The 24966-nt window shown below is 42.8% G+C and overlaps 1 protein-coding gene across 1 annotated transcript in view; it reads right to left on the bottom strand.

Annotated features, from left to right (window-relative positions):
• Positions 1-24656, bottom strand: part of LOC134578081 (gametocyte-specific factor 1-like) — a 30502-nt gene extending 5846 nt beyond the window's left edge. Inside the window, exons 1-4 of the mRNA XM_063437097.1 lie at positions 24588-24656; positions 18808-18893; positions 4652-4769; positions 3391-3488 (exon numbers count right to left, since the gene is read on the bottom strand). Coding sequence (XP_063293167.1) covers positions 3391-3488; positions 4652-4769; positions 18808-18885 — 294 coding nt within the window. The 5' untranslated portion in view covers positions 18886-18893; positions 24588-24656. The remainder of the gene's footprint in view (positions 1-3390; positions 3489-4651; positions 4770-18807; positions 18894-24587) is intronic.
• Positions 24657-24966: the final 310 nt, after the last annotated feature.

The following is a 24966-nucleotide window of genomic DNA, read 5'->3' as shown; positions in this document are numbered from 1 at the left end:
TCCTCTCATTTACTGTACCCACACATTATATACCGTTTTTCTCGTCATTAAATGGTCTTTCTAAAGATACCATTATTTTCATCATATAATTTACTGTAGATAAAATATGGAAAAAAACCAAACAATTTTCTAACTTTGATCACCAAAATCTGTTACACATCTACAACCGCCAACAAACAACCTGTGATAAATAGTTTCTTATTTTCTCCTGAGTTTAGAAATGCCCAATGTTATGAGCTTTGAGAAAGTTATAGGGCTACTAGTACAAGTAGCACTTTGCTATTTCCAAACCATTTTTTTTTTTTTTTAAATGAACGCAAGTTCCATTGTAACACTGATATATGTCAGGAATCCTTGAATAACCCTTCACATGTATTTATTTTTAAAAAGAAGACAACCTAATGTATTAAACTTGGGGTATTTTGACTCTTTTCATGCAACCATTTTACCACCAATCTATGCCTAATTAAAAAAAAAAAAATTTTTTAAATTGGTGATTTTTTTGACACATAGCAATTTGAGAATACATGTACTGAGAACTTTAAGGGTTACTGCCAAATAACACCCCAATATATGTCCAGCAACATCTCCTGAGTACAGTGATACCACCCAAGTACAGGTGTGTTGCGTTCTCTGGAGGCTAAAAGAACTTATTTGGAGATTGCGCATTGCAGTTTTCCAACTTGGAATTTTAACAGCAGGTCATCATGCACCCATGTCCTATTTGGGACATTTTTGAAGCCGGCCAATGTAGTTTACCCCCATCAAACCATATATTTTTGAAAAGTAGACACCCTAGGGCAGGGGTAGGCAACCTTCGGTACTCCAGATGTTGTAGACTACATCCCCCATAATGCTGACAAAGCATCATGGGAGGTGTAGTCCAAAACATCTGGAGTGCCGAAGGATGCCTATACCTGCCATAGGGTATTTCAAATGGTGGTATTTTTACATTGAGCGCGCATATATTTGAAAAGTTGACACCCCACTGTATTGTATATGGAGTGTTTTGATGCCTTTCATGCAATCGTTTTAGTCAAAAAATTGGAGAAAATGTGTGGTGGTAATTTTTCAATTTTCATACACACACGATTTAGGGGAGCCTGTTGGTTATTGCAAGAAAACACTCCAGGTTGTTTTCTGCAAGGCCTCCTGAGTACACCCAATATGGTAAACGTAAATAAAATAAAAAAAATAAAAACTGTAAATGTAAAAAAAATGGACCTATGTGGGGTATCATTTGAAGCAGTCCCCAATGCAGAGACCAGGCCAATCAGGACAGTAATATATGGTATCTTTTCCCTGCCCCCTCTTAAAACAGACTGCATTTTTTGGGGGGGGGCAGGGGGTTATGCTTTGCCGCAGTAAGGGAGGGTTGGGGGAATGCGAATTTTAAAAATAAAATGTGTAGCCCCAACTCTGCTCTCTCCCATCACCGCCTGGGGAGCAGGTGCATCACGGTTCAAAATCCCCAAAAATGATATGGAGCTGGAACGGTAAAAAAGTCTGTTGCATTCCAGGGTTTGCTTTGTTGCACAACAATAAAAGCGTTGTGGGTTGCAATCTGCATTAGGTAGATTGCGTGTCTTCTGTATAATTAGGTAGGGCTGCAGCAGCTGATCTGCCAGATCAACACCACCCATATGCCGGTTATATGCCTTGATGCACGCTGGCTTCCTTGTGCTCTCAGCTCTGCCACATACAGAGACCTCCACAGTCCCAGAATATCAGGTCCCAGACAATCTTGCCACTGGTTCCCATGTGTTTTAGGCAACATGGACGGTCAAGGTGGCTTTTCCCTCGTACATCCGGAAGGCCCAAGTATACCCAGTCTCACAGAGCTTATACACCTTTACACCATACCTGGAGCGCTTGGAAGGAATATACTGCTTGAATCCCAGCTTTCCCTTATACTCCATCAGGGATTCATCCATGCATATATTCATTCCAGGTGTATAAGCCTCTGCAAACTTGGCAGTGAAGTGGGTAATCAGGGGGCGGATTTTATACAGCCTGACAAACTAGGGATGCTCCCTAGGGAGGCACAGGCTATTGTCGCTGAAGTGCAGGAAATGTGGAATCATTTCATACCTCTTACTCGACATACACTGGGAGTAAATGGGGGTAGAGCAGATAGGGCTATTGCTCCAGTAGGAGCGGATGGAGGGCTTATTTATGATGCCCATCAGCATAGTCAATGCCCAGAAGACTATTTTTTATTTTTATTTATTTTTTTAATTCTGGCATATCTACGGGGGCCCATTGTTGCTTTGCCAAAAAAGACTCCGGCTTAGAAGCACGGAACTGCTGGGCATATAAATAAGTTTAGGCGACAATGTTCCCCAATACATCACCCAGAAACTCCTCCATAAACTGCTGAGGGCTAAATCCTGCGACATCCACATTGATACCAGGATATCTGGCGATGAGGCACTACCCACTCCTCAGCAGTACTGCTACCTGGAGCAGCACATCTCCTTCTAGCGGGGGAACTAGCAGCCACAGATACATCACTAGCAGCAGACACTGTATCAAGTGATGTATCTGAGCACCTGGCAGTGTTACAATCAGGATCAGAGTCAGACAGACGCATCAGACTAACGCAAGGATGGCATATGCCTCCTAAGCACTATACGGCCTGTGTGACATGATCACAATCACTTTAGTGATCCGTTTTAACCCCTAAAAAAATGCGGACAGCAAAATAAGTGCAAGAGCCAGTGATCTATAGTGATCACTGGCATGATAGAGGTTAATAGTTCTGAAAAGCCTACCTAAATCTCAACCTAACACAAGTGGAGAGGGAGATGCACACTGATTAGAGTCAATATTTACTAATATTGACCCGATTAGACAAATGGGGATCATAGTTGGAATAAAATTGATATAGGGGCAAGCTCTGATTGGATGACCCTAGCCTGCCTCTATGATGAGGATCGGAAGCCTGCCAAATGGCTTCTGATGCTCTGCTTTACTGCCGGGTGCCACATGGAGCAACCCGGAAGTAATCTCTCCGGGGGGAGGGATTATTCTGGTGCCCGGCAGTAAGGAGAGGTATTGCACGATGCCTTATCAAAATATAAAATAAAAAATGGTTTGGAAATAGCAGAGTGCTACTTGTACGAATAGCCCTATAACTTTCTCAAAGCTAAGGACATAACACTGGGCATTTCTAAAACCATCAGAGCTGGCTTTCAGCGATCACGATCGCTTCCAGCGCTCAAATTTGCCGCGGACGTCCTGAAGGACAGTTTGTCTGACGTACCGGATATGTCCATGGTCAGGAAGGGATAGCATGGAAGGTTATTAATCATATCTAGGCAAAAGAGGTACAAAACACAAAACAAAAAGAGAGACTATAAATCACCCCCCCCCCAAAAAAAACTTTACCTTTCTGCACTTTATCAGATGATAAGGGTATCGACAAGCCCTTATCTGGTGATTGGCATCATATGGGCACTGTAGAAGTCTCTCTGGATCTTGTGGACCTACAGGAAAGATTTTTTCTTCAATATACATTTTATTTAAAAGTTCTTCATTCATATAAAAATAAAAAAATAAACCAAAACCAGAAAACTAGTAAAAGTCAACAGACATTGCAGTAAACAAAAATATGGTTTTCAATCAGAACCAGTTCCAGTTATTCCAAATCCTTTGAAACCTGTAGGTGGAACATTTATTGAGAAATCTGTACTGGTGATTTCCAGTATCATGCCAGATTACTTTTAGCCACCACCAGGACATGCAGAATGTGATGTTTTGTCAATTTTCTAAAGGGACACTATAGGCACCCAGACCACTTCATCTCATTGAAGTGGTCTGGGTACAATGTCACTGTCAGTTTAACCATGCAATTGTAATTATTGTAGTTATTGAGAAACTGCGATAATTACATTGCAGGGTAAAGTCCACCTATAGTTGCTGTCTACCAGACAGCCACTAGACACGCTTTCGGGTCATTCGTCGACTTTTGGTCACCCGACTATGCACTAGGACATCCAGAATCTGCTAAAACCCCATAGGAAAGCATTGATTCAATGCTTTTCTATGGGGTTGTATAAATGAGCATGTCGCTCGCTGTGCATGCACATTAGGCCCCTAGCCAACAGTTTCCCAACTATTTCGATCTCCAGCTGCCCTTGGTATTAAAAATATATTTTAACTTCGGTCTCTCCGCAGCTGGCCCCACCTCTACGGTAGAGACCAATCTTTATGATATCAGCCAATCCGATGCTATCTCATAGGAAAGCATTGGGAGGCAATTGTGAATGCGCGTTAAAGCACTGTGCCAGACAGCATCTCAGAGATGCATTGACACCCCAGGAAGCACCTCTAGTAATCATCTGAGTAATCCTCCAGTGGCCTCAATCATCTGAGGCCACTGGAGGTGTACCTAGGTTGTAATGTAAACACTCCCTTTTCTCTGAAAACACAGTGTTTACTGCAAAAATCTTGCAGGGACTGACAACTAGATTACGCTGTAGTTCTGGTGACAATAGTGTCACTTTAAGCTTGCTGTAATAGTCTGTGTGCCACATATTATGGTGCTTCTCTTTTTCAAATAGGCTGTGGATACAAAACTAGGTATTTCCCTCAGCGTCATTGGTGTGCTTCTGGAAATACTCCATCCATGCAGGGAATGGGCTCATACCATAGACTTTCATTTCTGGCTGTTCATGCTTAAAATGAACAGGAAAAGCTTTCCAGTTAGTTTTCTTCTTGGTGGCTTGTGGCACTGCAGAATTGCCAGTTTCCTTGCAACGGCTGTCCTAAAACGCAAAAAGTAAAATACAGTACATAAAGCAGTTATGACAATTTTAAAACTCTATGCAAGAACATTCCAAATACAGCATTTCAGAATATGTGCAAATACTATGTATTTTGATTCCAACCCTCTAATGCAGTGGTTCCCAACCCAGTTCTCAAGTATCCTAGACTGGTAGGGGGTACTTAAGGATTGGGTTGGGAACCCCTGCTCTAATGGACTATGAGAATATGATCTATATCAGGGGTCAACCTTTTTCAGTCTGGGGGCCGGAGGTCATGTCTGTAAATGCAAAGCGTAAGGACATCCAGCAAAGTTTCATAAAGTTAGACAGCCACTAGAGGTAGTCTTTACCCTGCAATGTAAGCATAGCATTTTTTCTAAAAACAGTGATTTCAGCTGCAGGGTTAAGGCAACAGGGACACTGCACCCAAACCACTTTAATGAGACGTCTTCTTAGAAAAAATGCAGTGTTTACATTACAGCCTAGTAATACCTTCACTGGCCACTCCTCGGATAACTGTTAGAGATCCTTCCTGGGTCATGGCTGCCTAAAATACATCCATTCATTATCTCCACCCTCTGCATGCAGATACTAAACTTTCCTCAGAGATTCATTGATTCAATTCATCTCTATGATGAGATGCTGATTGGCCAGGGCTGTGTTTGAATCATGCTGGGTCTGCCCTGATCTGCCTTTTTGTCAGTCTCAGCCAATCCTATGTTGAAGCATTGTGATTGGATCAGGCTACCACTTCTGATGTCAGCAGACGGCTTGATTTTTTTGAGGCAAACAGCATGCAGATCTACAGCTTCTGGCTTGAATACAGTTTATAAATATAGAATAAAATTATTTCTTAATATCGTGGCAGTACAAATTTCCCTCCCTCAAAATTTTAATTTTGCTTACAGTGTGTGGATTAGGTGGGCAAAGCCCATTATAGGGTAAAGAGGAGGAACTTTTCTTAATTACCTATCTTGCAGGTGCTAGTTCCAATTAGGAAGCACAACCTATACATACTGCCGCCACATAACCGAAAAAAAGAATTTATGGTGAGTAAACCGTTTTTTTTTTTTATTTTTCAATTTACATTTGAATTAAACTTAAAGGGACTCTCCAGGGAGAATATTTTACTCACCTCATTCCAGCGCCGGGAGCCTCGTGAAGCCGCGCCCCCTATTTCGTCAAAATGACGAAATAGGTGGGCGCGAGCAGGGAGCAATCAGACGCTTCCATTTGGAAGCGTCATTGCTCCCTTGTGCGCATGCGCGGCTTCGCCGCACATACTTCAGAGGGCGGCATTCATGCCGCCCTCTGAAGTCCTGAGCGCACTACCGCGCAGTGGCGAGCTGAGCTGACTGACAGCTCAGCTCGCGGTCTTTGCCCGCCCCCCTCCTCTGCTGACAGGCTGGAGAGAGAAGGCGTGCACACAGTGCCTTCTCTCTCCTGCACACGTCAGACGTATTTTCAAACGTCTGACGTGTACAGGGCCTTTTTAGGGCCCTGCATGATAGGAAGTCCCTCTGGTGGCCGTCTGAGTGACGGCCACTGGAGGTATTCCTATCAATCGATGTAAACACTATTTTCTCTGAAAATACAGTGTTTACATTAGATTGCCTGCAGGGAGCTATAGATCTCACCTGAACAAATACATTAAGCTGTAGTTGTTCAGGTGACTATAGTGTCCCTTTAAAGGATCACTATAGGGTCAGAAACACAAACATGTATTCCTGACCCTATTGTGTTAAAACCACAATCTAGCCCCCCTGTGCCCCTCATGCCTCCATAAATATAGCAACATCTTACTGTATTCAAGCCAGAAGCCGTTTGCCTAAAAAAAAAAAAAAAAAGCCTGATCCAATCACAGTGCTTCCCCATAGGATTGGCTGAGACTGACAGAGACATCAGGGCCCGAGCCAGCATGATTCAAACACAACCCTGGCCAATCAGTATCTCCTCATAGAGATGAATTGAATCAATGTATCTCTATGAGTAAAGTTCAGTGTCTGCCTGCAGAGGGAGGAGACACTGAATGTTTGGATGCATTTTAGACAGCCATGACCCAGGAAGGATCTCTAACAGCCATCTAAGGAGTGGTCAGTAGAGGTATCACTAGGCTGTAATGTAAACACTGCATTTTCTCTGAAAAGACAGTGTTTACAGCTAAAGACCTGAAGGTAATGATTCTACTCACCAGAACAAATTCAATAAGCTGTGGCCAGTGTTTGTGACTAAGTGGCTACTAAAATTAACTCGACATACTCCATTTGCAATACCATGGGTTGTCTACTATTGCTAATGGTATGCCATCATGGGGGTAAATCTCATTCCTGGGCTACCATACAGTCTGAAAGGCAGCTTACCCAATCTGGCAAATTTCAATGTGAAAAAACTGAAAAATGTAACATTCTATATTTGACCCTGTAACATCCCAAAAGACCATAAAACCTGTACGTAGGAGGTACTGTTTTACACGTGAGACATCGCTGAATACAAATATGTGTATTATATTGCATTAAAAGCAAACAGTATTTTTTACTAACGTATGATCTCTAGCCTGTAATGTTCTAAGTATTACTAAACAATCTATGTTTCAGCCTGCTTCTTTAAATGAAAAAAGTGCAACTGTTTCATATATCATGACACTGTATGCAGATGTTTGTCCATTATAAGCTTGCGGACGCTGTCGTGGCAATGCAAGCCTGTCTGTTATTCTTTCATTGCACACTAAAATAAAGAATTTAAAAAAAAAAAAAAAAAAAAGCAAACAGTATTATGACATTCGCAGTTAAAATGTCAGGCAGAACCAAAAAAAAATAAAAATATTTCTTATTGTGACAAACTCCCCTCTCCAAGTGAGTTTTCCACGAGCCTGCTTGCCAGCCACAGACTCTGGGCCCTGCAGGGAAACCTGTAAAAGACTACCGAACTTTACCGACTGTTAGCACTGATTTCCCTGGAACCGTTTTGGGCAGGGGGCAATGCTTGCAGTCGGTCAAAACTAGGACTTCCAGGAAATTCCTGAACCGATCTGGGTGATTTTTGGATATGTTGTTAAGCCAGATCGGGGCTACCAGGGGATGTGACTTATGGGGTTTTATGTGTTTTTAAGGTACTTTTTGGGGTTTCATAAAATTGTATGTTTTTTCTGTGCTTGGAGATAATTAGGTTGGATTAGTACAGTTCCTGATTCAATTATCTCCCAAGCACAGAGGAGGGATTCTATTGTTTGTGTACGAGAGTGTCTCACTGTATGACTTATTGGCTTGTTCACTTTGTGTCCCTGTGCCCAACAAGGTCCACCTGGGTTTTGAGGAACAGAAACTTTAATGAAGGTTATCTGTTCCTCAAACCCCATGTCTAGAAGATTTATCCTGCCCCATGACCGATTCATTCCTAATGAACCTTCTCAGTACATCAGGTGGGAACCAACTCCACACAGTATGATGAACCAGACATGTCTCAAGAAGAGGTAGATAAACATTCGCCAGACATAAGTTATCGAAGGATGCTTCTCTTCGGTCTCTGCGGAACATCTCAGGTAGGGCAGCTGATACACTATTTGATTCTCTATAAGAATTCAAAGATAGGAATGATTGCATGTTCTTGGCTTAATTTAACCCGAGAAATTGCAGCACCGTGGTCATATTTATAAATCCCAGAACCATATTAAGGATGGTAGCACAGATACAATAAGCAAACGTCTTATACAGCAGAGGCCTTCCACAGTGTACAAACAGTCCATTTTGCACACAGTCCAATTTCTGCAAAAAAATTCCATCCATAACTTACAATTTTAATCAGAACAGAATTTCAAAGCAAAGATCAGTTAATCTTACCTTGAAAACCTGAGCCGTGTGGGGGCTTGGTGACATGGGGAACCTTTCTGACAAACTTCCAGAGGTAACAGCACAGCAATCTGCACTCGGCGGTATCCCGGACGTTCTGGTTCGCGCATGCGCAATAGTGCACCCGGAACTTCGGTGAAGCGCAACACCACCCGGACAGGCGTTCCACCGCTGTGCGCGGGCACACAGCCTGCAACATAATGAAGGCGTCCCCCCCCCTTGCCTGCACATACTCACCAAGCCGTAACATACTCGGCGTAAAGTTAAACAGAAAGGGCTCCAGAACCTCCACAAACAGAGCCATGCCGCTCAGCCTACCAGCCGGGCGGCTATCGGGCATCCTCCCCCAGACAGCAACCTGTGTGCCTCATCTTAAACAGACGCTTGAGCCGTCCCGTGCTGGGACAAGGAAGAACTGAGGTGGGTTTGCTGGAGGAAGACCTTTATAGGGTAAAGGGGAGGAACTTTTCATTACCTATCTTGCAGATGCTTGTCCCAATTAGGAAGCACAACCCATACGTACTGCCACCATAACAGAGAAAAATTACTTAAACAGATTCCTCCATCAGTCCGGATTGTTAACTGCCAAATGTCTCTAGGATCTAAATTAAATGTTTATTTTCTCTGAAATGGCAGTGTGTACATGAACACGAGTCCTGCAGGGACTGACTATAAATCACCAGAACAACTACATTAAGCTATAGTTGTTCTGGTGACGATACTGTCCATTTAAAACAGTAGTTAGTGGTCTGTAACTGCCATCTACTGGCTGTTTGGATAACATTCAATGTAAAGTTATGAATGCAGCCTGCTTCCATTCCATGGAGACTACTTCAAAACACTGAAGTTGTTTAGGTATGAATGCAGCCTGCTTCCATTCCATGGAGACTACTTCAAAACACTGAAGTTGTTTAGGTACTTTGAGGAACACTTTCTCAATACAAATATTTAAGTATTTGAGCCCCCTGCACATTTGATGTAGAGCAGGGGTCCTCAAACTACGGCCCATGGCCTGGATCTGGCCTGCCAGGGTCCTGAACCCAGCCGAAGGAACCAGGGACACCTGATGGGCCCTATATCTTCAGTGGCACAGTCAGCGCTGCGGCCATGCAATAGCGCAACCGGGCCCCTTTAAAAAAAAAATAAAATAAATCGCAGCTGCAAAGTACTGCTGGGAGGAAGTGACGGTCGGTGGTCACTTCCTCCCAGCTCCCTCCGCGCAGGAGGGGAGAGAGAGACAGGCCGCGGGAGCCACGCCGACTCCCTTCAGCCACAGCCAACCTCCTGCAAAAAAAGGTAAGCAACATTAACTGTGTCAGCGTCTTTCAGTCTGTGTGTAGCTGCGTCTGTATGTATATATGTATGTATCTTTCAGTCTGTGTGTAGGTGCGTATGTATATATAGAGAAAAAAATAGGAATAAGGGCTGCGCCTAATAAAAACTAGATAAAATAGTCCAAATAAAATAAATGGGTAAAAAAGGAAAAAGTCTTATCTAGAGACGTCTGTAGTGGTTGTATGGCAGTGTTCAGTCCGGAGCAATTATTCTTATTCTGTTCTTCCTTGTCGGTCAACTCATATGTAAGAGACAAAAATATTGGAAACCAAATAGTGTAGTATGTTGATAATAGTTGAGATAAATATATAAAGAATCTTGAATGCAAACTCACATTTATAAGAGCTATGACCCGCTCTGGTGTGAAGGGTGTACAGCGGTTTGATCCCCGCTTATGGGATATAAGGTGAGTTTCCTTCGTCTGCGTTTCTTCCGTCCGTGGTATAATGAACACTCAGATAGAAAGAAACAGCCAATAGTGTTCACTGTGTAAAAACTATTAAATAAAATAATAAAATAGAATGGGTACTCACAAGAAAGGAGCAGAACAACTGCTCCTTGTTGATAGCGCTGGTGGTATAATCCCCACCTAGGATTGCTTGGAGTCCGACGTAATAAAACGATGCCAGGTAAAAAGTAGGTAAATGTGTATTAAAAGATAAATAGTACAATTAAAAGTAACCAAATATACTTTAATATTAAAAATACACAATTATAAAACCATAAACGCGTTTCGCCACAAGGCGTTGAAAATGAATAAATAGCAAACCCAATTGTTTGAAATTGGCGCCAAAAATTAAGTAACCAATCACAAAACGGGTTGGTATTAATATAATAAAAGCTGTATAGAAACAGAGAAAGTACTGAGTGGTAAAATAGAGGTGCTAAATAACAATTAGAATTTATAAATATACATCTAAAACGAGCAAAATATACATATAATTAGTTCAAATATAGCACGGTCACATGACCGGCATGAACACAGCAGGGGTTGATGGGAAGTGTAGTTAGACGCCGGCGAGCACTGCGCAGCCGCCGGCGTCTATGTGATGGCTTGAAAGGGCGTCTGCACGCACAGGAGGTGCGGCTAATGCCTGAAGGGGGGGCGTGGACACAATGAGAGACGACGGCTCGCACAGGGCTGCGGCAGTCGTCAGACTAGGGGCGTGGAGAGTATGACGCGGCGGCTCGCACAAGGCTGCAGCCGTCGTCATGGAGATCTCACAACAAAAAAAGTCGGCTTGCACAGAGCTGCAGCCGACTATGGGGAAAAATGAATGGACATAGACATCATGTCTGATACACTGAATCAGTGTAATCAGGCATGATGGCTAAAAAAAGCACAGCAGCAGATATAAATATGTGAATGTAAACAGATAATATAAGACATAAATATATGTAAATGCAAACAACCTATATAAAACATAAATACATGCATATACAGCAATATAAACGGCATATAAAAACATCAATGGGAATGTAAAATATAAAGAAAAAAAGAGAAACAAAAAGGGAGAAATTCTAATAAAAAAGAAGTTAAAAACATGATCAAAAGAATAATAGTAGAGCCTATAAAAAATTAAACAAATCAAAATCTACATTGAGACCATGTGGAGCAAGGGTTTGAAGTTTGTAAACCCACTCCATTTCTTTTTTACCTAAAATGTTTTTAATATTTCCACCCCTCCATGGAACTACACATTTTTTTATTCCAATACATTTTAGCATTTTTGGATCTTTGTTATGTATAATAAAATGTTTGGATACTGAGTGATTCTGGTATCCATTTTTTATGTTTCTGCAATGTTCGCTTAAACGCGTTTTCAAGCACCTTGTGGTCATTCCCCATATTGGAGGCCACAGGGGCATTCAAGCAGATATATGACGTTTTTCGTAGAACAATTAATAAAATCATTTATTTTGTAGACCTTATTAGTCCTTTTAGATACAAATTCAGTGATTTTGTGAGGAACATCGGGGTCAGTGGTTCTGCAAACAATGCACATTTTACACTTACAAAAACCTTTTATTTGTGGAAAAAAGGATACAGGGGGGGTCTTTTTAGTTTCTCTAGTGAAATTCTTGGTTAAAGGACCACTCTAGTGCCAGGAAAGCACTCGTTTTCCTGGCACTAGAGTGCCCTGAGGGCCCGCCCGGCTCTGGAAAGGGGAAAAGGGTTAAAACTTACCTTTTTCCAGCGCTGGGCGGGGAGCTCTCCTCCTCCTCTCCGCCTCCGTTCCTCCCCGTCGGCGGAATGCGCACGCGCGGCAAGAGCTGCGCGCGCATTCAGCCGGTCGCATAGGAAAGCATTCATAATGCTTTCCTATGGACGCTTGCGTGCTCTCACTGTGATTTTCACAGTGAGAATCACGCAAGCGCCTCTAGCGGCTGTCAGTGAGACAGCCACTAGAGGAAAAAGGGGAAGGCTTAACTAATTGATAAACATAGCAGTTTCTCTGAAACTGCCATGTTTATGAAAAAATGCTTTAACCCTAGCTGGACCTGGCACCCATACCACTTCATTAAGCTGAAGTGGTCTGGGTGCCTAGAGTGGTCCTTTAACATTGACTTAAAATTTTGGGCTCCTCTAAATATAATATTTGGGCGCTCAGGTACAATTTTATTTAGGCTTTCATCTTGTTTTAAAAGGTGCCAGTGCTTTCTTATAATCTTTTTTACATTATTACTTTTACTGTTAAAATTGAAAATAATCGGTAAAGGCATCGCTGTATCTATAGTTTTAGGTTTATATTTTAAAAGTTCATTCCTATGTTTTTTTTGGATGTCTCTGATAGTGTTTTCAAGTTCTAATTTTTCTCAACAAATTTGTCTTTTAAGAAATCGGCTTGAACATTAAAATCTTTTATTTGTGAACAATTTCTCCTAAGTCTAAGTATTTGACTTTTCGGAGCGCTGTCTAACCAGGGTTGGTAGTGGCAACTGCTTTTGTCTATAGCAGTATTTGCACAGACTTTTTTTTAAAAATGTCTTAGTATTTAGTTTTCCATTTGTTATAAAAATATTGAGGTCTAAAAAATTGATTTGTTCTCGACTATATTCATAAGTAAGAATTATGCCTCTGTTGTTAATATTAAGATTAGTGATAAAAGAATTAAGTTCGTCCTCAGTGCCATCCCAGATAAAAAAAAAAGGTCATCAATATATCTAAAAAAGGAGACTAGGTTTGCTCTCCAAGCATGATCGCAAAAAATGGCCTCAGACTCCCAATTGGCCATAAATAAATTAGCGTAGCTTGGAGCAAACCTAGTCCCCATTGCAGTCCCTCTTTTTTGGAGATAAAATGAATTTAAAAACCAGAAGTAGTTATTTTTTAAAATAATATTAATACCTTCTAAAATAAATTCAATTTGTTTTTCAGCAATTTTACCTTCTCTTGTTAAGATATCTTACAGCTTGACAGCCTATATCATGTGGTATAATTGTATATAGTGACTGTACGTCGCATGTCACTAATATAAAACTAGGTTTCCATATAAAATTGTTTAAAAAGTTTAAAAGGGCCATGGAGTCTTGGAGATATGATCTCATGAGTCTGACTGAAGGCTGTAAGAGAGTGTCAATATATTGCGAGAGATTGCATAGGAGGGAACCTATGCCAGAAACAATAGGTCTCCCGGGAGGTGAAGTCTCATTTTTGTGGATTTTCGGGAGAAAATATATAACGGGTGTTATGGGAAATTTGTTATTTAAAAAATTGAATTCATGTTTGTTTAAAATACCTAAAGTGACTCCTTTATTTAAAAATTGAGTTAAAATATTTTGAATTTGTTTAATAGGATCGAATGGAAGTTTTTCATACACATTTTCGTCGTTTAATTGTCTATATGCCTCTTCTATATACATTTGTGTTGATTGAATGACTATCCCTCCACCCTTATCAGCAGGTTTGATTACGATACTTTCGTCGTCTTGAAGTTCCGTTAGGGCCTGTTTTTCTGAATGTGTAAGGTTGTGGGGGTCATATTTGTTATTTTTTATTTTTTCTAGGTCTTTTGTGACAAGTTTCTCGAACATCGTTAAAGGAGCGGATTTAAAATGGGCAGGATAAAAAGTGGATTTTTCTCTAAGAGTAGTGTTGATTATGTTTTGATTAAGAGAAGATATACATGGGGTTAGAACTGGATTTAGAACTGGATTTTGAATACCATTTTCTTCATTTTTTTCTATAAAAAAATCTTTTAAGGGTGGCTTTCCGGACAAACTTGTTGACATCTATGAAAGCTTCGAATGATTTAAACTTAGTAGGGGCAAACTTAAGACCTTTAGTTAAAACCGCTAATTTTGCACTGGATAAAATTTTTTGTGAAAGATTACAAATGCCAGCATTAGTATTGTTTAAATGAGTAATTATCTTTCTAGTCTCTCTCTTTTGCTCACGTCTGCCACTTCTTCCTCTAAATTTAAAATCTATTTTTTGAGCATGAGGGGTGTGGTGTTTGGGCTAGTGCAGTGTGGTGGGTTCGGATTTCTAAAAAATGATCATCGTTTTCAAATTCAGAATCAAGTGATAGTAATTGATATCTGTTGGGGTGATTGGGAATCGGGGTGACTTAGAGTAATTTGAGTATTCTTTGTGATTATTAATATATTTTGATCTTTGTGGTTTGGGGGACAATTGTTTGTATTGGGGTTTCGATGTGTTGTGATATGTTGGTGACGGTGAAGTGTTGTGGTGAGTCCGATATGAGTTGTATCAATTCCGTTGGGGAAATGAGCGATATTGGTTGGAGTTGTAGTGATATGATCGTTGTGGAGGGCCACAAGGGTAGTTGTATGATGCCCTATGTGTATACATATTTTGTGGTGAGTGTGGTGTTTTTTTTGTGTTTTGATATTGGTGTGACTGGTGCTTTGGATATTGTCTCTCTGGGTTGTCATAAGGTTTGTGTTCGCGGTAGGTGTTAGTTCTTATAGGGTAATTTTTTTGCACTGGATATTGGGAAGTGTATTTTTTATTTAAATGGTAAGTTCGGACTTGCTTATTTGAATAGTCGGTTTTATCTCTAATGTATTTTTTTATTTTTATGTTTTGTTTCGATTTCTACTTTTTCAATTTTACTTTGAATTAGAATGGAATTTTGTTTATATGCCTGTGTTTCGGTAAAGGGTAGGAGTTTGTCCCGAAGGTCATTTATTTCTATATCCAGGGTAGACAGTTTTTTACTTTTTTTATTATTAGTGTCTCCATGAGACCTAAAGTGCAAAGTTCCAACTTGTTATTCCATTCTTCCATAAATTCTAAATCGTCCTGATCGGAAGTAGGTAGTTTGAGTAATCGTAAGCCGCGAGGAGTGATTTGTTCATCAATATACTTTTTTTTGAGTGGCTATCTCCCATTTCAGCTTAATTTCTTTGCTTAAAATGTTTTCTAATTTGATGAACAATTCCTCTTGGCTTATTTCTGGATAATTAGTATGCATAGGACTAATGACTTCTGTATCAAAGGCAGTGGTTAGACAGCGCTCCGAAAAGTCAAATACTTAGACTTAGGAGAAATTGTTCACAAATAAAAGATTTTAATGTACAAGCTGATTTCTTAAAAGACAAATTTGTTGAGAAAAATTACTCTAAATTAGAACTTGAAAACACTATCAGAGACATCCAAAAAAAAAAGATAGGAATGAACTTTTAAAATATAAACCTAAAACTACAGATACAGCGATGCCTTTACCGATTATTTTCAATTTTAACAGTAAAAGTAATAATGTAAAAAAGATTATAAGAAAGCACTGGCACCTTTTAAAACAAGATGAAAGCCTAAATAAAATTGTACCTGAGCGCCCAAATATTATATGGAGAGGAGCCCAAAATTTTAAGTCAATGTTAACCAAGAATTTCACTAGAGAAACTAAAAAGACCCCCCCGTATCCTTTTTTCCACAAATAAAAGGTTTTTGTAAGTGTAAAATGTGCATTGTTTGCAGAACCACTGACCCCGATGTTCCTCACAAAATCACTGAATTTGTATCTAAAAGGACTAATAAGGTCTACAAAATAAATGATTTTATAAATTGTTCTACGAAAAACGTCATATATCTGCTTGAATGCCCCTGTGGCCTCCAATATGTTGGAATGATTTTGATTTGTTTAATTTTTTATAGGCTCTACTATTATTCTTTTGATCATGTTTTTAACTTCTTTTTTATTAGAATTTTTCCCTTTTTGTTTCTCTTTTTTTCTTTATATTTTACATTCCCATTGATGTTTTTATATGCCGTTTATATTGCTGTATATGCATGTATTTATGTTTTATATAGGTTGTTTGCATTTACATATATTTATGTCTTATATTATCTGTTTACATTCACCATATTTATATCTGCTGCTGTGCTTTTTTTAGCCATCATGCCTGATTACACTGATTCAGTGTATCAGACATGATGTCTATGTCCATTCATTTTTCCCCATAGTCGGCTGCAGCTCTGTGCAAGCCGACTTTTTTTGTTGTGAGATCTCCATGACGAAGGCTGCAGCCTTGTGCGAGCCGCCGCGTCATACTCTCCACGCCCCTAGTCTGACGACTGCCGCAGCCCTGTGCGAGCCGTCGTCTCTCATTGTGTCCACGCCCCCCCTTCAGGCATTAGCCGCACCTCCTGTGCGTGCAGACGCCCTTTCAAGCCATCACATAGACGCCGGCGGCTGCGCAGTGCTCGCCGGCGTCTAACTACACTTCCCATCAACCCCTGCTGTGTTCATGCCGGTCATGTGACCGTGCTATATTTGAACTAATTATATGTATATTTTGCTCGTTTTAGATGTATATTTATAAATTCTAATTGTTATTTAGCACCTCTATTTTACCACTCAGTACTTTCTCTGTTTCTATACAGCTTTTATTATATTAATACCAACCCGTTTTGTGATTGGTTACTTAATTTTTGGCGCCAATTTCAAACAATTGGGTTTGCTATTTATTCATTTTCAACGCCTTGTGGCGAAACGCGTTTATGGTTTTATAATTGTGTATTTTTAATATTAAAGTATATTTGGTTACTTTTAATTGTACTATTTATCTTTTAATACACATTTACCTACTTTTTACCTGGCATCGTTTTATTACGTCGGACTCCAAGCAATCCTAGGTGGGGATTATACCACCAGCGCTATCAACAAGGAGCAGTTGTTCTGCTCCTTTCTTGTGAGTACCCATTCTATTTTATTATTTTATTTAATAGTTTTTACACAGTGAACACTATTGGCTGTTTCTTTCTATCTGAGTGTTCATTATACCACGGACGGAAGAAACGCAGACGAAGGAAACTCACCTTATATCCCATAAGCGGGGATCAAACCGCTGTACACCCTTCACACCAGAGCGGGTCATAGCTCTTATAAATGTGAGTTTGCATTCAAGATTCTTTATATATTTATCTCAACTATTATCAACATACTACACTATTTGGTTTCCAATATTTTTGTCTCTTACATATGAGTTGACCGACAAGGAAGAACAGAATAAGAATAATTGCTCCGGACTGAACACTGCCATACAACCACTACAGACGTCTCTAGATAAGACTTTTTCCTTTTTTACCCATTTATTTTATTTGGACTATTTTATCTAGTTTTTATTAGGCGCAGCCCTTATTCCTATTTTTTCTCTTTGTGTTGTATCCAAGGGTTTCTGAGGGACTCCCATATAGGGTTGCTGCCATCCTTTGTTATTTAGCGCTTACTCTTTGTTTTGCGTATGTATGTATGTATGTATCTTTCAGTCTGTGTGTAAGTGCGTATGTATGTATATATCTTTCAGTCTGTGTGTAGGTGCGTCTGTATGTATGTATGTGTCTTTCAGTCTGTGTGTAGGTGTGTGCGTATGTATGTATGTATGTCTTTCAGTCTGTGTGTAGGTGCGTCTGTATGTGTGTATGTGTCTTTCAGTCAGTGTGTGGCTGCGCCTGCCAGTATGCGCCTGTGTGCGTCCATGCTTTTTTTTATAGTCCGGCCCCCAACAGTGTCTGAAGGACCGTGAACTGGCCCCCTGTTTAAAAAGTTTGAGGACCCTCGATGTAGAGGATACAAGGTTTGAGTTGATACCTCCTTCTAGTGCAATCTGGATAATACACAAAGAAATAATTAAAATAAATGTTAATTTCCCTCATTTGCTGCAAGTAGGCAGGTTCTGCAAAGGACTAGAAGCAATAAAGATTTCTCAATCCTGGTTCTTCATTAAATTCTGTATGGGAATTTGCAATGATTGTACTGCTCAACTTATATTAAACCAAAGCCTAATTTTTTCTATCAAAGGAGCACTATAGTACCAGGAAAACAAACTTGTTTTCCTGGCACTATAGGGTTAGTAAGTCTCCCCCCTCCCTCTAGGCTTAATGGGTTAAAACCCCTTCAACTACTTCCCTTAATCCAGCGCCTTGGCGCTGGTGACCTCTCCTCCACCTGCTGAAGTCAGCTCCGCATGCGCGTCAAGAGCCGCGAACGCAAACCGCCCATACGAAAGCATTACTCAATGCATTCCTATGGACGTCAGCATCATCTCAGCGTGATTTTCACACTAAGAATTGCTGAAGTGGCTGTCAGGGAGACTGCTACTAGAGGCCGGATTAATCCTCAATGAAAACATAGCAGTTTCTATGTTTTCAGCTGCAGGGTTAAAACCAGGGGGACCTGGCACCCAGACCACTTCATTGAGCTGAAGTGGTCTGGGTGCCTATAGTGGTCTGAACAACCAAAGAAACCTCTTCAGCTTAGCAGTTAAATTACTATACGTTTCTATATGAGGAGATCCAATCGGAGCAGCATGGCCCTCAAAGCTTCTCTATGGAGAATGCTTCTTTAACTATAGACATTCTATTTTAAAATGTTTGTAATACATGAAAATACCTGGCAGGTCATAATGTGCATTCTCAGATCTGTGCCTTGAATTTTGTGCTCATTGTTATAGGGACAGGTGACATCCATGGCTAAACCTGAAAATTTAAGAGAGATGATTAGGATATACAAGAATGTACTTTATGTAAAAAATCAGCCTTATGTTGATATATAAAGAGATCTGGTGTGCCTATTGCAACACACAGGAATGGGGGAGTCGGACTCTTGGTGTGTCGCTCAAACCGGATAAAAATAGTGTTTCACCTAAAAACCTATCTAAAGATATCATAAAGGGTAACACCCTGAATGCAGTGTACGTGATCCAGGAGCTGACTTACCAAAATGGCTAAAGTGCTAAAATAGTGGTCTAGCGGTAAAACCAGAATATGGACACTGAGGTGATAAAGAACAGTGATTAATACTTAAAAAACATATGTAGTAACACTATCTCTATGATGAGACAGTAGGAAACTTAGTTAAAGTGCAGCCAATGTATATGGTGTGTATACCTTTAAATCTGCTATAGGCAGAATAAATAGAATATTTACTAAAAGTATATAATTTGGTGTCTATTCCATTTATTCTGCCTATAGCAGATTTAAAGGTATACACACCATATACATTGGCTGCACTTTAACTAAGTTTCCTACTGTCTCATCATAGAGATAGTGTTACTACATATGTTTTTTAAGTATTAATCACTGTTCTTTATCACCTCAGTGTCCATATTCTGGTTTTACCGCTAGACCACTATTTTAGCACTTTAGCCATTTTGGTAAGTCAGCTCCTGGATCACGTACACTGCATTCAGGGTGTTACCGATTATGTTGATATATTATGAAGGGCTACTATCACTGTGTCATATAAACCCTTTAGTACTTAAAGAGACACTATAGAGCCAGGAATACAGCTTTGCTATTGCCACCCCCACAGTTAGCAAAGGGTTAAAAAAAAAAAATTCCCACACTTTACTTGCCTGATCCCAACACCAAAGTCCCGTGACGAGCAGGCGCTAACGCACAGCAAATGGCACGTGCACGCTAGACCTCGCCACAAGAAAGGCAGGCGCCACTGGAGGCAGGCTTAGTCCTGCAATGTAAACATTGCAATTTCTCTGGAACTGCAATATTTTACATTGCAGCAATAGGGACACTGCATCCAGACCCCTTCAATGAAGTGGTCTGCATGCATACAGTGTGCATTTAAGTGGCTGCAGACTACAACTCTCATAATGCTAATCAAGGAATTGGATTGACTAAAGGTCACCTTTTTGACTAAAAGGTCCACTCCCAATACTCACATCAGCATGATGCCTGAGTTACATCCTATTACTTGAATCACAAAGCACCCTCATCTCACACACCCTGTGACATAATTACATCCCAAGGAAGACACATGAGTGTAGAACCTCAGCTTCTCATTAACAGGGTTATTCACGAAGAAGAGTATCAGAAATTCAAAATGTATTTCAAATTTAAGGCCAAAAGTTAGCTAAATGGACTTTGGACTTACATTTGAAATTCACTTTGAATATCCAACAATTCTATGTTGCGGAACCCTGTATTAGATCAACTACAGATGTAGACTTGCGGTTAAAAAAAACCCTGAGGAACATAATTTTCCATCCAGTGGTCCTGCTCTCCATCCTGACAGATGGCCTGGGTGTCGAGCTGAGACAGCGGCATACCCTCTTTTCTTCTGTCTCAAAATTGATTGCTGTGATAAAGGATTAGCTTGCACTTTACAGTCTTTCAGTGTTATTGGAGAATCCATAATAGTCTAAGAAGTTTTGCAGAGAACAAAGCACTCCCGGCAGGCAAACTTCATTGAGTGGTTTATCTATCCACCCTCTTCACAAGGTGCATAACAAACAACAAGAAAAACAAACAAAACAAACAAAAAAAAAACACAAGCCAACAACTCCAGCCTATATTAAAATTTTGGATAACTTGTAAAGCCTACATAAAGCACCAAGGGAGTGGAGGGTGCCTAAGGGGAACCTTTATAGAGGTCATTGATTGCACTCAGCACTTACATGGCATTTGCCGGTCAAGCCACCTACACGTCCATTCAAAGCATTCACACCATCTACTGGGCAAACTGTCCAGTAACAGCCCAAATAAATATCACACTCCATAGAACTACTGTGAAAATGTAGGGGAGCTTTAAATGTACAAGACATCCAAGTAGCATCAATCACATTTGTTGTGTGCTCTTCCATCAGTTTGACATGTAGTCTGTAGCCCTTGCCTACACTAAAATTAGTCCCCTCCACATGTAAACCAGGCCAGACAGACCCCCCCCCTCCACATGTAAACCAGGCCAGACAGATTCCCCCCCCCCCTCCACATGTAAACCAGGCCAGACAGATTCCCCCCCCCCCCCTCCACATGTAAACCAGGCCAGACAGATTCCCCCCCCCCCCTCCACATGTAAACCAGGCCAGACAGATTCCCCCCCCCCCCTCCACATGTAAACCAGGCCAGACAGATTCCCCCCCCCCTCCACATGTAAACCAGGCCAGACAGACCCCCCCCCCCTCACGTGTAAACCAGGCCAGACAGGCCCCCCCCCTCCACGTGTAAACCAGGCCAGACAGGCCCCCCCCCTCCACGTGTAAACCAGGCCAGACAGGCCCCCCCCCTCCACGTGTAAACCAGGCCAGAAAGACCGCCCCCTCCACGTGTAAACCAGGCCAGACAGACCCCCCCCTCCACGTGTAAACCAGGCCAGACAGACCGCCCCCTCCACGTGTAAACCAGGCCAGACAGACCCCCCCCTCCACGTGTAAACCAGGCCAGACAGACCCCCCCCGTCACGTGTAAACCAGGCCAGACAGACCCCCCCCGTCCACGTGTAAACCAGGCCAGACAGACCCCCCCCCGTCCACGTGTAAACCAGGCCAGACAGACCCCCCCCCGTCCACGTGTAAACCAGGCCAGACAGACCCCCCCTCCACGTGTAAACCAGGCCAGACCGACCCCCCCCCTCTATACGTGTAAACCAGGCCAGACCTCCCCCCTCCACGTGTAAACCAGGCCAGACAGACCCCCCCCTCCACGTGTAAACCAGGCCAGACAGAACCCCCCCCCTCCACGTGTAAACCAGGCCAGACAGAACCCCCCCCCCTCCACGTGTAAACCAGGCCAGACAGAACCACCCCCCTCCACGTGTAAACCAGGCCAGACAGAACCCCCCCTCCACGTGTAAACCAGGCCAGACAGAACCCCCCCTCCACGTGTAAACCAGGCCAGACAGAACCCCCCCCCCTCCACGTGTAAACCAGGCCAGACAGAACCACCCCCCCTCCACGTGTAAACCAGGCCAGACAGAACCCCCCCCCTCCACATGTAAACCAGGCCAGGCCGACCCCCCCACATGTAAACCAGGCCGACCCCCCCTCCACATGTAAACCAGGCCGACCCCCCCCTCCACATGTAAACCAGGCCGACCCCCCCCCTCCACATGTAAACCAGGCCGACCCCCCCCCTCCACATGTAAACCAGGCCGACCCCCCCCCTCCACATGTAAACCAGGCCGACCCCCCCCCTCCACATGTAAACCAGGCCGACCCCCCCCTCCACATGTAAACCAGGCCGACCCCCCCCTCCACATGTAAACCAGGCCGACCCCCCCCTCCACATGTAAACCAGGCCGACCCCCCCCCTCCTCCACATGTAAACCAGGCCGACCCCCCCCCTCCTCCACATGTAAACCAGGCCGACCCCCCCCTCCTCCACATGTAAACCAGGCCAGGCCGACCCCCCCCCCTCCACATGTAAACCAGGCCAGGCCGACCCCCCCTCCCTCCACATGTAAACCAGGCCGACCACCCCCCCCTCCACATGTAAACCAGGCCGACCACCCCCCCCTCCACATGTAAACCAGGCCGACCACCCCCCCCTCCACATGTAAACCAGGCCGACCACCCCCTCCACATGTAAACCAGGCCGACCCCCCCCCTCCACATGTAAACCAGGCCAGACAGACCCCCCCTCCACATGTAAACCAGGCCAGACAGACCCCCCCTCCACATGTAAACCAGGCCAGACAGACCCCCCTCCACATGTAAACCAGGCCAGGCCGACCCTCCCCCTCCACATGTAAACCAGGCCAGGCCGACACCCCCCTCCACATGTAAACCAGGCCAGGCCGACACCCCCCTCCACATGTAAACCAGGCCAGGCCGACACCCCCCTCCACATGTAAACCAGGCCAGGCCGACACCCCCCTCCACATGTAAACCAGGCCAGGCCGACACCCCCCTCCACATGTAAACCAGGCCAGGCCGACACCCCCCTCCACATGTAAACCAGGCCAGGCCGACACCCCCCTCCACATGTAAACCAGGCCAGGCCGACACCCCCCTCCACATGTAAACCAGGCCAGGCCGACACCCCCCTCCACATGTAAACCAGGCCAGGCCGACACCCCCCTCCACATGTAACCCAGGCCAAACGTTTCCCTATCTACTGCCCAGGATTAAACTAGGCCGCGCACGACTCCCTCTAGATCCAAACCAGGCCAGGCACTCTCTCTCTCTCCCTCAAATGTACGGGGTAGGGGGCTTCCGACAGGCATTTACTGAGCCACAATAGGAAAACTTCTTACAAAACAAACATCTCCGGGATCTACTTTTATAGGAGATAATAAAGTCACAGTTTATAAATAAGCTCCTTATAGAGTAATAAATATAAATCTATTTAATTATCTTCCTTGTGTCTCCATGTAATAAGTCCCCATACCTGATATTTCCTGCCCGCCGCACACACCACAACAAACTCTCTCCTCCAAGGGCCCCGCGAGTCTGGCTCCTCACCCAGGGGCCCCACCCAGACACACAGCATCATGGGAGGGGGGAGGGGGTCTCACTGATACACCAAACACTTGTAAATTAATTGGAAATACACCTGGTGCTGATTGTGTAGTGGGATAAACACATGGAATGTGAACATTAGCAGCTCCCACTATAATTACCCATATTTTATTTTTATTTGCATTTTTGAATATTTATTTTCTCTTGTTCTGCAAAATCTCTACCAATTAATGTAGTTAATGATCTAGAAACTGATCTGTAGAAGTGAGACAAGAATCGCCATTCCTACATTTTTGTCCTGATTCTCCATGTCCACCCTAGCAATAGCTTGGCTTATTTTTTTTCCTATTCACTACAATTTAAAGGGACACAATAGTCACCCAAACCACTTCAGCTCAATGAAGTGGTCTGGGTGCCAGGTCCCTCAGGTTTTAACCCTTCAGATGTAAACATAGCAGTTTCTTAGAAACTGCTATGTTTACATTGCAGGGTTAATCCAGCCTCTAGTGGCTGTCTTCCTGACAGCCGCTAGAGGGGCTCAAATCGCATTGAGCAAGCAAAACATATATAGGAAAGCATTGAGAAATGCTTTCCTATAAACAGTTTGAAGGTGCGTGTGGCACTTGCCGCGCATGCGCATTCCGCTCCACTCGGGAGCTGATGTCAGCGGGGCAGGAGAGGTCACCAGCCCAAGGGAGCCCGGCGCTGGATTAAGGTAAGCTGCTGAAGGTGTTTCAACCCCTTCAGCGCCACGGGAGGCGGACAATGAGGGTGGGGGACACCCTTTAGGGCACTATAGTGTCAGGAAAACCGCTTTGTTTTCCTGACACTATAGTGATCCTTTAACCCCTTAAGGACCAAACTTCTGGAATAAAAGGGAATCATGACATGTCACACGTCATGTGTCCTTAAGGGGTTAAGGAAAAGGGGTGTTTAGAGCATGCAGATCTTTAAGGGTTATTTGCCAACTACTAACTATTGTATGTCTTCTGTATTCCAGTCAGCCTTCTATGATTGATAGCAGAAGAGTGTGTATCACTCAATGCTGTCCCTGTGCTTCTTGCAAGGCACTTCCTGTGTGAGAGGCTGTTAGTGGACAGATGAGAAGTGACACCTTCCACTTCCTGTCCAGCCTCACACACAGACACTGGATGAGCTGGGAACGTTTTACACCCTTTATAACTTTTGCTGCGTACCTATAGAGGACACTGCCTGACACTTTGAGACAGTGGGTGCTGTTACGGCTGTCTAGAAGTGTCAATCTCCACAGACATCACCAGAGATTACTCTTTATGGACAGTCTCGTGGGATCCTCTTTAGGCCACAATGCTATGTTCTCGCACATGTGCAGGAGT

Source organism: Pelobates fuscus, chromosome 1, assembly GCF_036172605.1.
Source record: "Pelobates fuscus isolate aPelFus1 chromosome 1, aPelFus1.pri, whole genome shotgun sequence".
NCBI classification, from domain to species: Eukaryota; Metazoa; Chordata; class Amphibia; order Anura; family Pelobatidae; genus Pelobates; species Pelobates fuscus.
The sequence above is the reverse complement of the archived record's forward strand: the minus strand, read 5'-3'. Positions and strand labels throughout refer to the sequence as shown.